This window comes from Nanorana parkeri, unplaced genomic scaffold (assembly GCF_000935625.1).
Source record: "Nanorana parkeri isolate BGI_ZX_2015 unplaced genomic scaffold, ASM93562v1 scaffold471, whole genome shotgun sequence".
In the NCBI taxonomy this organism is placed as follows: domain Eukaryota; kingdom Metazoa; phylum Chordata; class Amphibia; order Anura; family Dicroglossidae; genus Nanorana; species Nanorana parkeri.
In genome coordinates this window covers 931519-950440 of record NW_017306739.1, presented here as the reverse complement: position 1 = coordinate 950440, position 18922 = coordinate 931519, and the positions used below count along the sequence as shown (strand labels likewise).

Sequence of the window (18922 nt, the reverse complement as noted above, 5' to 3'; positions counted from 1 at the left end):
CCTGCAGGATTACAACCTGAGAAGACACTAGCAAAGTCAAAGTTGCAAACTACATCAAGGTTCCAGCTGTGAGTTCATTATTTGCAACCTTAACAAAAAGCTTCCTGCCTTCATCAGGCATTTTGACAGAATGAAAAAAATATAGCAAAGTAGAAACAGGATGTGCAATAAATGCAACATAAAGCCAGAAAAAATATTTTCAAATGATATGCCAGTACATTGGAACTTGATAAGTTATTAATAACTCCACCTTGCACTGCCTTATGTAATATGCCATATCATCTTAAGTCATGTACTTCTGTCTTGAAGCATAACATAGACATTGGGAATGATTAAATTAAAGCTAGTTTTGCAATGATAATTCACCCCCAAAACAATGTAGCTGTTAAAACTCAGATTAACTAATAAAATTTAGAACAAGAGATACAGATCACTAGAAGGCAATCACTATCACATATCCAAGAAGCAGTATACCTTTTTACATCTATTTAGTATAGTCCTTAAAATATAATACATATCTCCTTAAAAATTTTAGCGGCTGCCTGCTTTGTATTAATTTGAAAAAAATACACCAATGTTCATAAATCCATCCATATTGCTTGAGAACTATAATAATGTTTACAGATTGTTTTTTCCAAGTGTGTAGTTTTGGGCACTACACAAATTGTATGGTTCAGGCAGCCAGCATAAGCTATAAATGATATTTCTGGTATCCAGGAAATCAGTCTTGGTACTTTAAATGCCAGGCACTTGCAGATTAAACAACATGTGGATTCAGATGATAAACAGACAGGTGAGTTCATGAATGCAATGGATAGCTGTGATGGTTGTCTATGGGTTGTTGTCAAAGATGGATGTCAAAGTGTTGTCATGAGTTTGTCTTGATACAGAATGCTTTGAATGCCTCCCAAATTCTTCTGGTTTTGGTCCTGAATGTACCTTGTGTTTCTACCATCTCCACTGGAGCCGGCTTTCCATAATACCCTGTCGTCATGAGAAGATGGCCTGTACCATTTGCATAGTGATTGGTTAGTGACAAATAAATGATTCACAACAAAAACATACAGTTTGAATGAATGACCAGCAACACCTTTGCAAGCAGCTTTAAAAAAGTCAAACAAAAACAGGTGTAACACGTTTCTGCACTCTCCTTCTACACTGTTGTACATAAATAGCCATGTAAACCGGCTATAGCTGGGGGAGAGGAAAAAAGAACACAGAACATAATGTATGCAGAAGCATGCAAATGGCAGGCAACTAATGTTATGCTTATCCACTAGGTATTGTGAAAAAATAGCCATTGACATTGAGCCGCTCTGATGGATCAGTAGTCAAAGCTTTGCAGACGCAAAATATATTCGTAAATGCTTTGCCTGCCACATTTAAAGACATGTAAATGTGTACAACAAACACAGTGAGTCCCTACAACTCTTAAAACAATGACAGGGTGTTGCCATGGGGCAGAAAGGTTTTAGCTAGCAGGCAGCCTGTTAATGAATTTCAAATCATGTTCTTGCCTGGCAACAATTTAACTGCAACCCAAGTAATTCACATACATTTTAGAAATAACCTACCAACAGAAACTATAAAAAGAAATTCTAGTTCGGATCACAAGACTGCAGAGAAACATTATGAGACTGCAGTGTGGGTCAAACATGTAAAATTAGTAAACATTCATGTAAGTCTGACCACACATGAATAAAACTTGTGTAATGACACAAGTTTTCACACCAATTGCGGTGCGTTCCAGAGTGGTAGCTGCTGGAACACAACGCAGTCGTTCACAAAACTGCCCCCTGTGTTCTGGGACGGGAGGGGGCGTGGCGGTTGGTTGAAGTCAATAGAGCAAGCAGCATTTTTTTGCATTTGCAGTGGAATGGAATGCAGGCAATGTCTTGCCATGCGTCCGATCGCACTGCGGGCGGGGGGCATGGCTGTGGTGCCATTGACTTTAATGCAGAAAGATCTGTAGTTTGTTCTCCAAAATGTGTGGAACGACCTACCTGCAGAGTTCCTTCAAAAACTGTGTGCTGTGTGCCTAGAAAAATTGATGCCGTTTTGAAGGCAAAGTATAGTCACACCAAATATTGGATTTTATTTTTCGTTTGTTCACTCACTTTTTGTAAATTGATAAAACAATACAAATATAGATTTTTTTAAAGCATTCTTACTTTACAGCATTTTTCCCACCTGCCTAAAACTTTTGCACAGTACTTGTACATATATTATTTTATAGCCAATATAATAAATCACCAACCTGATATTTGGAGATGTGTGAGGATGCCAGTGCTGTTGATTTTGTTGTATATTATGATGATATTGTTGCTGCAAAAGAGATTGATCACATCTTAAATACAGAGAACAATAATGTATATTTAGATCAGTACAAACTTTATTAAAGAACCTGTATGTACCATCTTAAAATACCTTGTTCAGTCTCAGTGCTACACAATGAACGTTTATACCAAACCAAATTTCTGGAACCTAACTGTCCAACCTAGCTGACAAATTGAAACAATTAAACAAAAATAAAAAATTCTGTCCCTGATCATCAGAACAACCAAATGATATCTGGCTACTCCATGATATCAGGTAGGCAGTATATGCCTACCCATGCAGGCAATTAAGCAGTATGAAATAAGAGGCTAGATTTACTAAAGGGAAAAACAAGGTATAACTGTTTTTCTATACAAGAATGTAAAGATTCAGCTGGTCCGTTTGTCTGCCAGCCGACAACACTATGGAATCCTACAGCACAGTGCATTCACCCACAGGCATCCATAGCTTCAGGGCTTTGGTGGCTGGCACAAAGTTCATGTCCACCAGCTGCAAGAACATCTGAAAGGGTATAGAGCAATAGCTGTGCATTTTAGTAGAAAATGTCTGTAAGAAGTATATGGGTCCTTTCCAACCATACAAATCTCCAAAGTCCTGAAAGCACACCTTACTGGAATTCCCATAAGCAGAGGTGGGTGCTCGCAGTGACTGCGGATGGCGCCGCATCAGGCAAAGTTCGTTGTAAAGAAATGTCACCAGCACACCAGCATGACAAACACGTCAATTTTAGTGAATCTTCATTTTTTTTATTTGTCAGTAGTCACTCAAAGTAGAATCACTTTCAAAGTAGAATCGATTCTACTTTGAGTGACTTCTGACAAATAAAAAAATGAAGATTCACTAAAATTGACGTGTTTGTCATGCGGGTGTGCTGGTGACATTTATTTACAACAAACTTTCCCACCATACTGCACATAAAAACCCACTGTAATTCATCAAAAAGCACAAGTTTACATGCATTTTCATGCGTGTTTCACCCTTCCAGGAAACAGGTTCAACAGATGACATTAAAATAATAGCTTTTTTTCTTTCCTTCAGCTGCTGTGCATTTACATGTGCTCATTTGTGTTAATATGCATGTATGCGGCATTTGAACACAATCTCCTCAACACTGTTGTGAGAATGAGGCACATCAAAAACCATTGTTTTCTATATGCCCATGCAGTGACTTGCATTGATCCACATTGCATTATGGAAAAATGCACGTCACTGCAGATGGTGTGACTGAGCTCTAAAAGCAATGGTGAAGCAAAATGTAACGGGTATTTTGTTGTGCAGCTTTTTCTTCCACTTTAAGAGCATAGGACATACCTAGGTACAACCTAGAGTCCTTGCTGTCACACAGATGTAGCTGCCATTGGTTTGACAGCTAAGGTCTAATTTGTGTGACATAGTTGCTGTTGTCAGCTCTTTCAGGACTGGTCAGCTCAAACAGGTGTTTCAGCACCAGTTCTTGTTAAAATGTAAACAATTGAAATATCATAGTTAGCTGCAGCTATAAGAAGAAACTCATCTTTTCTGCCATCATTAATTTCTTGCCAAATGAATAAGTCAATAGCTGGGAGGTAAAAATGGCTCAATAAAAAATGACCCGTACTTCAGGATATGGAGGAGCTTGTGAAAGCCTTGATGCTTGATGTCTGGCCTACCCGTGTCACACTGGGACAGGTAGAGCACTCAGTCATGTTTAAGCTCCAGTCAGGGAGTACACACGGTTACCTTTCTCCAGCCCTGGCAACTAAACAAATAATCTGGATACTGGAGGCAAGTACACAAAGCTGGGGAGGGTGGCATTAAAGTGTAACTTTTGCATTGCCCTGCACAAGAAAAAAAACAAAGCATCTCCTTCATATACATTGTTTGAAATAAAGGTAGGTTCATTTTACTGCTTCAACTAATTTTATACTTTACTACAACATTAACAATTTTACACTTCAACTAATTTAACCCTTTAGTAGATCAGGACCGATATGTTTATCCTCACACCAAACATAGCATCTTAGAGTACTAACAAATTATTTATCGATCTTGGTTGTAGCTTAGTTATATCATCCTGCACATTGCTAAAGTTGCAGTTACACCGTCTTCAGTCACAGTCTTCAGTTACACCGGTCCACAGCCCACCATCTCTTTTATCATGGATGGCCATTGGTAGGCTTACTTCAAATGGCCACTGCCAGATATGACTTAACCCAGCATTTAAAAAGTAAAGTATCAAGATTAAAGACTTTAACCTATACACATACAGCACAGCAATGAATAAAATGAACTAGGATCACACTAATCCAGCACGTTATTAATCTCACGTGCCCCACTCAATATGGCCGCCGCTTGAGTGGGGCAACTCAGAATAATAAGGTGCTGGATTAGTGTGATCCATGTTCATTTTATTACTTCATTGCTGTGCTGTATGTGTATAGGCCAATGCCTTGGAGTTTGGTCCACGCTTGTGGGCACACTGACCAGCTGGGAAGATTGTAGAAGAAAGGTTCGATGTTAATTGGCAGGCTGCACAGTGATGTTCCATTTACATGTAAGTGTAACCTATTTAAAAATGTATAGGGCAGAACAAGTTTCTTGGGCAAACTCACCGGCCCAAGTGGCTCTGTCAGCAAACGAAGGGAAGGGGGGAGGAGTCACGGACATCAACTTCACCGGACTCCTCCCCCCTTTCCTTCGTTAGCCGTCACGGATATCGACGTCACCGGACTCCCCCGGAAGCCGGCGGAGAGGTGAGTATTTTCATTAGCGATTAAAAGCATTTTAATCGAATTATATATATATATATATATATACACACATACATACATATATACATACATACATATATACAAACACTGTGTGTATGTATATATATATATTTTTGTTTTAGATCTACAAAAAATATTCCATAATGTCAAAATGAGAAAAACCTACACAATTTCCAAATTCACAAATAAAAAATATTAGTCTTATTTGTATACATATTGACCACCTATGTATTTTATAAAATTTACCTGGTCATTTTGCATTTCAGGTGTAGTTTTAACACTGCAAGACAGAAAAAAAAAGCTAATTAACAGACTTGTTTAACAAAAACAAAAAAGTTTAAACATTAGATGCCTTATATCAGTATATCAGAATGATATTGGCAATGCTCCACAGGAACTTATTACAAGAAAATGCTGTGTTCCTCATACTACATTAAAAGGATATTACCACTACATTAGAGAATACAAAATAACGCAAAACACAATTTGGAACTAAAAAGCAAAAAACATTTAAAACTGCAACTTGTGGCAAAAGAAAAAAAAAAGCAGAATCTCAACACCTCAATATTATGTTCCACATATATCCCGTCTTAATATCGCTCTAAATATACAGTTCAGCATCCTTTTTCTGCTCTGGAAACGAATAATGGTGCTCACTTAACTCTCCACCCTAAGCTGCTAAGTGGACAAGAAAGCATCAGCACACTGTACTGGGACTACAGTGCAATGTCCTAGAGTTAGATTTTTCCACACTGTTAGCTAGGGCTGCAACTAATGATTATTTTCATGATCGATTTGCTGGCCGATTTTTTCGATTAATCGGATAATTTTTTTAAATAAATAGCATCCTATATTTCAAATAAAATACACAAATGCAATGGTACAAATATAACGTTTACTTCAGAATAAAGCTGCATGCACAATTTTTTGCAATCGCACTGCACTAGAACGCACAGCATTGCGGTAGTGTGTGTGTTCCAGTGTGGGCGATCACACTGTGGGTAGGAGGTGTGTTCGGGTTGCCATTGAAATGAATGGCACTACAAAGCACCTCCCGCAGCAGACTATCAGGCTGACACCGAAAATGACTTTCCCACCTTTTTATAAAAAAAATACCTTAACCACATGGCGCTTGAATAGCTTCAGCCAGGGAATGACAGCTGCTATTGGCCATTTCAAATTGCAATAGCCAATAGCAGGCTAGCTATTGCACCCACCCACTGCTTGCTGTGCCCTCCTCCCATAATGAGGGTAGTTGACTAATAATTGATTATTATCCATTAATCGATTACTTGGATCCAGCCCTACTGCTAGCCCTTACTCACCCTATTAGTCTGACTCTTGTTGTGCAAGGGATTTTGATAAGCGAATATCAAGTATTAAAAAAGATTTTAGAATAACAGAGGAGTCTTCAGACCAGCAGTAATTAAATGGAATCTGAAAAGGATAACAATATGCAAGATTTGGGACACCCTAAGCATAGGGCTACACTTGCAATTAAATCACTTGTTACTGAGAAATGTAACTACTTCTTGCCTATTATCTCAGCAGTATATTAATTTGCATCTGGTGCAAATGAGGATACCACCAATAGGCAGTTAAATCTTTAATTAGCAGAGACATTTAATCACTTATGCAGCCCTAGCGTTATCCACTACTTGGTGAGTTAATGACCTTGAAAAAGAATGCAGGTCAGGTGTCCTGATACGTCACTGCTGTTCTGGGTCAGTGAGGCACTAAAAAAGCAAGGATAAGGATTAAGGTTGTGCCTTCAAATAAGAAACCAGTGGCTGACAATGCATAGGAAGGATTTATAGTGTGCATGACAATATCCATGTATGAATAGCTTTCTTTCCTTTTTACCTGTTCTCTGCTTTCAAACACCATAACTCCCACTCCAGAAGTCCAGTGAAAATCAGATTTGAAAGAAGAACCTTATTTCACACAGCGTTTTGTAATTACTGGCCTCTAGAACTTCTAAATATAGCATCCATGACAGCTAAAGTTTAAAGTGAACCTGTGATTTACACAAGCAGGGCAAAGCAACAGGTTTAACTTTAATGACACCCTTCACAGTAGCACATGCTAGCCTTCTAAAAGTCCTGTGTTGCTCTAGTTGGAGCGTACAGAAACTGTCTCTCCACCTCAATGGGACAGTGCTGGGCCTGTCACTAGCACTGTTACATGAGAGAAAGGAGCCCGAGTAACATGCTCCTCCATACTAAGAAGTACTATTTATATGCGGTTGATGAGGGGAGTAATAAAAGCAGCATGTTTGCTGTAAAAGTACCATCAACTGTTAGATTTTCATTCGAAAGTCCGTTCGCGTATGATTTTCGTTAGGCCACCTTTAGTTAAATATGGTTTTTCCTATGGTCAGATGAAGAAGATTGATGCCAGTTAGACAAGGACTACCCATGCTGTGCTATGCGGTCTCCAATCCTTCAGGTCACTACAAGTTACACCCCCTGTAGACTGAAGTGGGGATAAGCAGGGTTTTGAACAACCAGGGTTATGCATAGAATGGAGACAGATTTTTATCAGGCAGATACAATTGCAGGCTGAGAATTAAAGTAGTATTAAAGTCAAAAGGATTTTTAGCTATTTCAAATGCTGATGAAATCACTTACAATGGATGCTGCTTCCTGGTGTTTAAAAATTTGTGTTTCCTGCAGAATCAGCTGTTCTCCTGAGCACTGATCCCGACTTCCTGTTTTAGAGTGACTTCTTTCTCAAGCAGAGTGCTATGCAGTCCCCCTTGTGTGTGCTAATAACCTGTATGCGTCTCCACAAACACAGCAAATCAAGTTACTTCCCTACCCCCTATCCAAGCTAGTAAATGAACAGTTGCTGGAGTCCGCTCTGTCCCTTGTGATCTTGTACTAGACAGGAAGTTCAGGGAAGTGGAGCTGAGAGACGTGGAAGCAGCTGTTCAGAAACACAATGATTGTAAGTGATTAGGCAAAAATGTAAAGCAATTCTTTGCTGGGCAATGTATTTGCTTGATCTGGATTCATTTTTGAAAAAAAGTTTGAGAGTTCAATACTACTTTCTGAGATAAACTACAAAAAGGATTTACATCTCGATATCTTGGATAGGCCAATGGTATTGCCTGCTTTTCCTATGTAAATTGTCAAATTGATTAACTACTACTAGCTACACCAGAACCTGGATAAATGCGAACCTTCAGAGACATATTGAGAAATAAAATAAAAATCTGGTGGAAACTAAAGAAACAAGTGATGTATAGACAAACTAGATCAAAATGAAAAGGTGTATGGCTGGAATTCCAATAGGTAATAAAAAACACATTTGAGAAGAACTTAGAGTTAAGAATACCAATCAAGACAGAATGAGGGACAGACAGGAGGAAGAAATTAAAGGGGAAGATTACTTTAGTGCAAGTAGTGGATGGTCAACACAAGCATGGAAAAGGCTAATAAAAGCCGTTGTCACAATATACATAGATAAAGCCACAGAGTCTAAAAGTGAGTTTGACACAAACACCAGGAGTAATGATTAAAAGTAAAGAGGATTTAAGTATCGTAGTGAAGAAAAGACAAGCACGGGATGGGATGTAGGTGGGTATAAATACAAACAACAAAAGTGTGCACATATCAGAATGTATGGTAGAAGCTGCGGTGTGACAGAGAAGGAAGGGAGAGAATAGGCTCAGTGGTGAAGGAATGTTGCCCTTAGTGGTAAGGGCAGGACAGAGATTTTGGTATAGTGGAGAGACTGTGAGGGGAGGGCTGCCAAAGAGTGGGGTTGCAGAGTCGGAGGTTGTAGGCCTATACTAATTGCTTCATCCTGCGCAAATGAAGCAACCTCACGCCAGCTGTATTAGACAGAACCCAGGCGCCATCCCAGAGGACTTCAAGGAAGTAACATTTTCTAAAAATATTTCCCAATTAAAGTTTTGAATTCAGCTACCCAAACATAATTCATCGCTAACCAACTAACCAAATCTAATGTTTATCCGATACTTTTATCTGAACCTGAAATCTGCATTCCAACATGAAATTAAGAGAGGGGGGGGACCTTTACACTCAAAAATCAAATTCTCCAATGCATCCCTCCTCTATGTATGATGATTAATAACAACAGACATGTCCGGTGTAAAATGCTGTGATTTTGAAATACTTACACTTGCAGAACATTCACTTCCTGCTTTGAAAGGGCAAAATGACTTGTTTGACAGAGCAATGCAAACTGGGATTGCTTTTTCATCAGCAGAGCATTGCTGGGAAATCTCATCTGTAATCTCCGGAGATCTCAGGGAAAGGCATTTTCCTGCCCTGAGATGTGCACGGTCACATGTCTAGTCACATGTGCCAGAATCCAGGAAGTAAAAGGAGAGCTAGTGATCTGCCCTTAGTAAACATGGTAACTGCCAGAAGACTGGGGAAGAAAAGAGAAATACGTATGCAGAGAATACAAAGCCTGCAATTATCTTTAAGTATGTGTTTGTAGATTGTCACTACTAAACATGAATAAATGCGAGTTTGTTGTTATTTTAAAGATATGGTTAAATGTCCACTTTAAGAAGCTATGAACTGGAGGATTGGGAGATGAGTTAGGAATCTGTTCAGGTATGGCTTCGCAAAATAAAGTCACTGCCCGGAGAGGGAAGAGAGTTGCTCCAGCTAGCACAAACTAGGACTTAAATGAGCACTGTTAAAAGGACTGTAGAGAATATTCCAGGGGAATATTCTGCTTCATATAACAGGAAGAAGCCATGATCACATAGGAAGTTAAGCTGTCTTTGCACAGGAATTTTTCAGAAAGAAAAATAGAGGAAAGGTCTTTTCAGTAGAATAGGTCATAGAAGAGTCTATATCTGGATCAGCAGATTTAACTTGTCTAGGCAAACCTCATTTCTCTTTTTTTGTATATTTAAATCTTATAGGCAAGGCCAAGTGGATTGCATCAATCTAATTTCGACAATCTTGAGCATGCCAGATTTGCTAATCACCTGATTAAAAACAGATCTTAGAGGAGTAGACTGAGAAATTTGTGAATTGGAGTCAGAAATAAATGAAGCCCCAGGCATGCTAGAGAGTGAAGTGGCTATAGGGCTTGATTATGTGCTGCCGAAGAGGTAACAGTGGAAAGTTCTGAACATTTGCAAGCATACTGATTATTCATTGTACATAAAGGGACTTGAAATGGAGATTAAAGTTCTGGTAGCTATAGCAGAATCTGAGAGTCTGTGTTTAAACATTGGACACACAGCACCCAGGTCATGACACTAGGCTTGAAACAGCACTCTGCCACTAACAGGCACAGTACAAGTACTTGGACGCGCCAGGGCAGGGTTAAATGTCCAACATAAACATATTACATTTGCAGCAGACCATCTAAGTTTAATCAGAGATTAGCTATACCAGAGGTAGTACCTCTGCCCTAAATAATGTGAATGCTTTTGGCTAAATGAGTCAGAAAACACATCTCTGAAAGACATCACAACATGGGGTGCAGTGTCTGAATATACTTGGATGCCTTCATTATTTCCCAAGATACATTTCCACAAGAAAATTTTAGAGGAATCACAGAAGGCTGCGTCACTGCTCTAAAATTTTGAGTAGCAATCTGCAACTGACAAGTACACACAGGTCTGTGACATGACATGTAAAGTGCCCTGAGGCACAAAGGTTCGGGGCAAGATTATAGTAGGCTGGCCTTTATTATTATTTCCAAACCTTGTGAGCTATGTAGCGGTTTAATTGCCAACCCAATTACTGTAGTTAGATAATGTATGGTTTTGGTTACTCTATTTACTCTCCCCAGATAATTCCAAATATTAACATTACAGTGGTAAACATCATCAAGAAACTGCCCTTTTTTTGTAATACATTTACATGCCCCATCCGGAAGACTATAGAAACATTCAAAAAAAGCTGCCAAATAAATATTCATCGCTCCTTTTCATCAATGATTATTATTTAAACCAGGGGTCCTCAAACTACGGCCCGGGAGCCAGATCCAGCCCGCCAGAGTCCTGGACCCGACCCGCTCCTGGCAGCAGGTGGCGAGCAGCGCTGTCTTCACTCCCGCCCTACGTTTCTCTCCTGTTAGTGAGAGGAAGCAAGGAAGAAATCATCCGGCAGCCTGACTGTTCTACTGACTGTCCTTCTCACCCGGACTTCTAAACAGGTATTTAAAATGTTTTATCACAATAAATATCAATTGAAAAGGGGGGGGGGGGTACTATTGCACATAAAACATGGCCCCATAAAAAAATGCTGCAGGCAACCTGTAACATGTTTTGTGGAGGCATTTTTTTTGTGTGCAATAGTACTAGGGTTGCACAGATACCAAGTACAGTACTCGGTACAAGTACGAGTACATGTGCCGATACTTTTGAGCTCCAAGACTACACTAGAGAAAAATTCAAAAATTAGGAGGCAGCTGTCATTTGTAAGGAGCACACAGAGCTCTTGGGGTTTGTACATCTTTGTTTTAATGTATGATTTTGTTTTTATAAATATAAATAAAGGGATGCACTGATACCAGTTTTGCGAGTACGAGTACTGGTACTTGCCGAGTACTTACAAGTACTAGTACTGATACATTTTTGTTTATTGTCATGTGACAGTTTTTCTAAAACAATACAGACTAATGATTTCAGGACAGTGGTGGAGTGCCAGAGCCAGGTTCCAGCTACAACCGTTGCAACTCTGGTAGTTCTCATGAAAATGCCAAGTATCTGCACTGGTACTCGAAAAGTATCTATGCATCCCTAAATAGTACATATATTTCAAAACAGATGTCCAGATTCCATGTTAGTGCAACATCCATTTTATTGATAGTTGTCATTCAAACGACAAGCGCGTTTGGGGCCATGCAGGGTTCCCTTCATCAGGCTTAGAAATCGTTTGAATGACAACTATCAACAAAATGGATTTGCACTAGTGATGTACTGATACTAGTATCGGTGCCGATAACTAGTATCTGGGCAAGTACTCGTACTTGTCCAAATGCTCCGATACTTACCCCCATACCGGAACTTCCGGTCAGAGGGAGTTCTCCCTCTGTCCAGCAGTGCCGAGGGTGCATAGAGCCGGCTTCCTTTCCATTTAGGAAGGAGGGCAGTAGGTTATGACCCGCTTCCTGATTAGCTAGGAAGCCGGCATCACATGTTCCTAAGCAGCCTGGCTTCCTAACCAATCAGGAAGCCGGGTTGCATGTAATGAACTGCCTCCCAATTGGTCAGGAAGCCAAGCTGCCTAGGAAAAAGTGAAACCAGCCTCCTAGCCAATCAGGAAGCCGGGAGGGGGTCATGATGTGCCAACTGGCTTCCTGATTGGTTAGGAAGCCATGCTGCCTACCAACAAGTGAAGCTTGCTTCCTAGCCAATCAGGAAGCCATGATGCAAGTTCTGGGGCAGTGTATTAAAGTCAATGGCACCGCAGCCACGCCCCCCAAATTTTCAAACAATAAGAAGTAATTGTATCCCTATTTTTAACTAGTAAGGCTTCCGGAGATATACTGTCATCTACTCTATAAAAACACAAAACGTTACTTAGACCTTCATATGTCCAAGTGATGTGTGTAAACATACCCGACATCAACAATATAGGTTTCCTATACTGCATGCTTCCTCTGGCCCAAAGCTACATTACGTGGTTAGCAGCTGAGCTTGATGAACAAAAGTATTTTTAAACATAGTTATGTAGCTATTTAAATGGCACACCCAATTGGTCATATAATGTAATACGTGTTACTCATTTACTCTACCTAAACAATTCAAAATATTAACATTACAAACTGTTAATATCATCAAGAAACCACCCTTTTTGTAAATTCACATGTCATACGAGAAAGACTACAGAAATAATTAAAGCTGCCAAATAAACATTTGCCCTGATTTATAACCAGTAATGAATCCAGAGACATACTGTCATCTCAGCTATTATAACAAATCCTTAGTTATTAGACCATCATATGTCCAAGTGATGTATATAAATATACCTGACATGCTTTGAGACCAATTTCATCTTAGGTCTAGGGTTGACAATTTTTGTTATTGCATGTAAAAAAAACATACAAGTGTGGAATGCTGGATCTTTACTGTACTAGTCACTCCAATTAGGACTCAGGTTTGGTATAGAAGGAGAATAATGTTTTAGAAGGATTACCTAAACCAGCTTCTGGAGAAAATGCTTTGTATCCTATCTTACAGAAACAACACTGCAGAATCACTATACCAGTCCAGTGTATGTTCCCTATCTGCAGCATTTGCCAAGCCCTGATGAATTAGGAAGTTATGAACCCTGAACAGTGTCAGCTTTTGGCTAAATGTGACTTTTTAATCAAATCTACTTAGGAACATATATAATTTGGCTCTAGTAGTTCCCATATCCCTGTATATTTAAGAACTCAAGAAACTCATCTAAAAGTTGCTTGAATTTATCAATACTATCAGCTGATACTACGGACTGTGGAAGGGAATTCCACATTTTTACTACCGCACAGTAAAAAAAAAACCCTTGCGACATCCGAGATGAAACCTCCTCTCTTGTAATCTCTTGCTAGTTTTTGGTGTAAACATCCTATTCCAAATATTATTGTCCCCATTTATGATTTTAAAAATCGCAATTAGGTCCCCCCTCAAGCGCCTCTTTTCTAAGGAGAACAAATTTAATTTCTTGAGGCGATCTTCACAGCTCAGGCCTTCCATCCCCTTTAATAATTTTGTAGCTATTCTCCAAACTTTCTCAAGTTCGAGAACATCTCTCCTGAGAGTTGCTGACCAAAACTGAACCACATATTCAAGGGGAGCCCGAACCAGTGATTTATAACGTGGTAACATTATGTTTTTATCCCTTGCAAAAATCCCTCTTAACACAGGATAATATCCTGTTTGCTTTGCTGGCCGCTGCTTGGCACTGCATGCTATTGCCAAATATGTGATCTATGAGCACCCTCAGGTCCTTCTCCATCTCTGACTTCCCCAGTGGTGCACCTCCTAGGTAGTAGTTTGCACACACGTTCCTTGCTTCTATGTGCATAACCTTACATTGTTCAATATTAAATATCATCTGCCATCTTGCAGCCCACTACTCAATTTTATCTCGGTCCTGTTGAAGCAAGCATATGTCTTCTTGAGAATTTACTGCCCTACAGTTTGGTATCATCCGCAAAAAAAGAAATTTAACAATTTATATCAATCTCTATGTTGTTTATAAATAAGATAAACAGGATCTGATCCCTGGGGCACTCCGCTCACAACCTTTGCCCAATTAGAAAATGACCCATTACTACCTTCTGGAACCATTCATGCAGCCAGTTTTTCACCCTTGTGCATACAATTTCATCCAAACCCATAGACCTTAGTTTATGAATTAAACGTTTGTGGGGGGTCTGTATCAAATGATCTGGTTGTGAATGAACGTGACAACATAGGTTTCTGAGATTGGAGACAGTGCTGAATCTTGATGGTTGGAGATGAATATGAATGGAAAAAATAAGATGGAAAAGATGATATCATAACTGCTGTGTAATACAAGACACGACATGTGCTGACAGCCCCCAGTGTCCTCCTATAACACACAATAACTCCATAGACCCCAAGTTACTAGTACTAAACAATGATCATGTTAGCTACTCTTATAAACAGCCCACTGCCTCTGTTATCTTCGTATTCTATTTTTGCAGCCCTGATTGCTTTCTTACATCTCTTGTTCCATTCCTTGTAGTGTTGGAATGCTGATGGTGACCACTCTGACTTATATTTTTTGAAGGCCTTGCCCTTTTTCCTTATGTGTTGATTTGCCTTGCTATTTAACCATCCTGGTTTAGCTTTTGCTGTTTTTGAATTTGTTGGAAAATGGAATGCACAGGCCAATTTTGCCATTTACTATTTCCTTGAAAATTTCTAACTTGACTCTGTGTCCCAATTAGTATCACAAAGTAGGTATCTCAATTTATTAAAGTCCTTAGTCCTTTTAAGATGTAGTGTTCTTGTCTTATCTTGCGTTTCCTGGAGTTTACTGTGAACTTTATCATTCTGTGATCACTGTGTCCCAGGTTATCCCCAATGTCCACATCTGTAATCCGATCGGTGTTATTTGTAATTAATAAATCAAACACAGCTTTTTCTCTAGTTGGAATGTTAACCATATGTCCCATAAAATTATTAGACAACGTGTCCACGAAGTGACGGGTCTTACTTGAGTATGCGGTTTCATTTGCTCAATCAATATCAGCATAGTTGAAGTCCCTTATAATTATAACATTGCCTTGCCTTCCTGCTTTTTCTGTCAGTAGTTGAGTCTCCTCCTCCCTCATGTTTGGGGGCCTGTAGCATATTCCCACTAATAATTTACTATTTTTTCCATTCATATTCATCTCCAACCTTAATGGTATATGGAGATCTGACTTTATGTTTTCATCTTCAGAAAACTGAAAACTCAAACCATGCAGAGAGCAGGGTTGAAGTGGTCTGACTGCCAAGAAAAAAATTTGCTCATCCTAACAGCGATAGGCATATCTAAACCCCAAATCAAAAAAATACATTTATGACATAGTATTTATATAGCGCCAACAGTTTGCGCAGCGCTTTACAATGTAAGGAAGACAGTACAATTACAATACAATTCAAGACAGGATGGTAAGGAGGGCCCTGCCCCTGAGGGCTTACAATCTGAAAGAGGAGGGGGAAATGATACATGAGGAGGTAGCTGTGTGGGGATGAATTGTTTGAGAATGTGATGGTTCAGTGGTTAGGTTGAGGTGGGATAGGCTTCCCTGAAGAGAAGAGTCTTCAGGGAACGCCTAAAGACAGTCAGGGTGGGAGATAGACTGACAGGTTGGGGTAAAGAGTTCCAGAGGATGGGAGAGACTCTAGAGAAGTCCTGGAGGCGAGTATGGGAGGAGTTGACTAGGAAGCTGGAAAGCAGGAGGTCTAGGGAAGAGCGGAGTGGACGGTTAGGGTGATATTTTGAGACAAGGTCTGAGATATATCCGGGGGCAGAGTTGTGGATGGCTTTATAAGTGACTGTTAATATTTTGAATTTTATCCTATGGGCGAGTGGAAGCCAGTGCAGGGATTGGCAGAGGGGGGTTGCAGACACTGAGCGGTTGGTCAAGTGGATGAGTCTGGCAGCTGCATTCATGATAGACTGAAGTGGGGATATCCTGTGTAGTGGAAGGCCAATGAGGAGGGAGTTACAATAGTCAAGACGAGAGATAACAAGGGAGTGGATGAGTAATTTTGCGGTTTCTTTGGCGAGGGAGGGGGCGTATTTTGGAGATGTTACGAAGGTGAAGGCGGTAGGATTTGGATAGTGATTGGATGTGGGGAAGAAAGGTGAGGTCCGAGTCAAGGATGACACCTAGGACCTTGGCATTGGAGGAGGGGTGGATAGTCGTGTTATCAATCTCAACTGAAATGTTGGGGGAACGTGCACGGGTAGGAGGAAATATCAAGCTCAATTTTTGAAAGATTGAGTTTTAAGAAATGTTGTGACATCCAGACGGATATGTCAGTTAGTAGATTAGTGACACGAGAGGACACAGAGGGGGAGAGATGTGGAGTGGAAAGATAAATTGGAGTGTCATCGGCATAGAGATGGTATTGGAAGCCATGTGAGGTTATTAGTTGACCAAGGGATATATATTATATATGACCAAGGGACATATATTGCATCTTACATGTCCCTAAATGCAGGTAAGGCATGAAGGAAGCTGCATCTGTATCTATGGAGGGATCTATGAAGGATCATATGATCTATGAGGGATCCAAGCCTAACTTCAAACATGTCTTCCTCTCCTTATCTTCAAAACAGTGGGGTGGGGAGTGCAGGGAAGACAGTAGTTCACACAGGGAAGATAACATTGTTTGCATTTTTAGTTCAGGGTTTAGATATCCTTTAAATGAAACCCTAAAATTCCACATCATTAAAGAAATTTAAAAACATTAAAAAAAGAATGATATGAGCATGTATTGATTTCACATAATAGTCATTATAAAAGGCAAAGCTCTCCGATAGTATGAGTAAGCATATTGCCTGTATACCTCATTTCTTGCCTACTACTACTCTAAGCCTACCTAGAGAAATATGTTAGTCATGCTGTTGTAGCCAAACCTCCATAACCCAACAAATACAGGACATATGGTTGTTGAAATTCAACAGAGAAAAGTTGCATCTGTTGTGTGTGCAGTGGATTTCCAGATAGCACTTTTATTTTCTTTCGTGTCTTTCACAGACGTGACACAGCTCTGAAATATACTGCCAGAACACTCTGCAGAGAAATTTTAGAATGTCTTTTTTTCTGGCATTTTCACACAATTCCTCTCTATTAAATACTTTGACATAAGGTGTCTTCAGGGCTTTAAGACATTGACAGCAGAAGCCTTCATTTAAATATTACATATATCAAACGTTAGTAAAAACAACAAAAAAAAAGCAACATCAGTTACACTACACAACAAAGTTTTTGCTCCTTGAACACTGTTGGATGTTCCTTATAGATGTTTGGCTGCTGATCACAAAAATCACATCCAAATTTGCACATCATCACATACCGTTCCATTGAAATCTTCAGCTTTGTCATGTTTTTTTCTTATATTTGTTGTCTAAAAATTTTCGTTTCTGTAAGAGCCCTATGAACAATGTTTTGTGCAGTCTGGGCATGTCCAGGCATGAAATCAGGCCAAGTTGGAAGCTGTTCTGTGGAAGTATGCAGCCTGGGCAGGCTGGAGCCAGCTTGACACTGTCTCAGCAGGCTATAAAAGTGGCTTGCATACACAAATGCTGCTCATTGGATTAATATAGACATCATAGTGTGTACGTATTGTTTCAGAATATAACATTGCCTCAGTAGCACTGTAACATGTAAGTTAGATGTTCTAGACGTTTGGTGCGATTGGTGACGGTTGATATGTCTTGTCAATGTCGTAACAGCCGCAATACATTCTGCTATATTTGTGGCGAGTATACGCTTGTTCATCAGAGACGCTCAATGACTGCTCGTGAAGAAAGCATATCATCTGTACTTCGGCTGTACAATTGGTGATCAAGACAAGGAATGGGGGCCTCACATTTGTTGTGCGACATGTGCTGTCTGTCTGAGAGCTTGGCTCAAAGGCACTCGAAAAACAATGCCGTTTGCTGTCCCGATGATATGGCAAGAACAGAAAGACCATGTGATGGACTGTTACTTCTGCTTGACAAATGTGTCTGGTTTCTCTGCCAAAAACAAGAAGTCAATTAAATACCCTAATCTGCCTCCAGCAATGAGACCCGTGCCACATGACAACAGTCTTCCAATTCCAAAACCACCAGAGGAATGGACCTTAGACGAACCAGATGAACAAACTGCAATGCAGGGAACTGGCAGTGACATTGATCTGGATTGTGAACGGTGCTACTCATGCGATCCACATCTCACAACAGTCAGAATTAAACGACCTGGTCAGAGATTTGGGTCTGTCAAAAGCAAAAGCCGAATTGCTAGGCTCAAGACTGCAGGAATGGTGTTTGCTGTCACCAGGTCCGCAAATGTCTGGTTTTCGAAGCCGCCAAGATGATATAACCAAATTCTTTGCACAAGTTGACAGTCTCTGTTTCTGTGTTGACATCAAAGGATTGTTCTCTGCTTTGGGTTGTGACCATGACCCGCAAGAGTGGCAACTCTCTATTACACAATGACAACGTTCACCCTTCAATACCTGTTGGCTATGCAGCACACATGAAAGAAACCTATGAGAACATGGAAATGTTGCTGAAGCACATCCAGTACAGCAAGTACAACTAGAATATCTGTAGAGATATGAAAGTTTTCACCAAGACATTGCTACAATGGAAAAATAATAACAGGGCAAATGG

General features: G+C 39.9%; 1 protein-coding gene across 1 annotated transcript in view; it reads right to left on the bottom strand.

Annotated features, from left to right (window-relative positions):
• Positions 1-268: 268 nt before the first annotated feature.
• EPB41L4B (erythrocyte membrane protein band 4.1 like 4B) overlaps positions 269-18922 on the bottom strand; it is a 129175-nt gene continuing 110521 nt past the window's right edge. The window contains exons 14-16 of the mRNA XM_018560667.1: positions 5334-5367; positions 2258-2325; positions 269-1005 (exon numbers count right to left, since the gene is read on the bottom strand). Coding sequence (XP_018416169.1) covers positions 858-1005; positions 2258-2325; positions 5334-5367 — 250 coding nt within the window. The 3' untranslated portion in view covers positions 269-857. The remainder of the gene's footprint in view (positions 1006-2257; positions 2326-5333; positions 5368-18922) is intronic.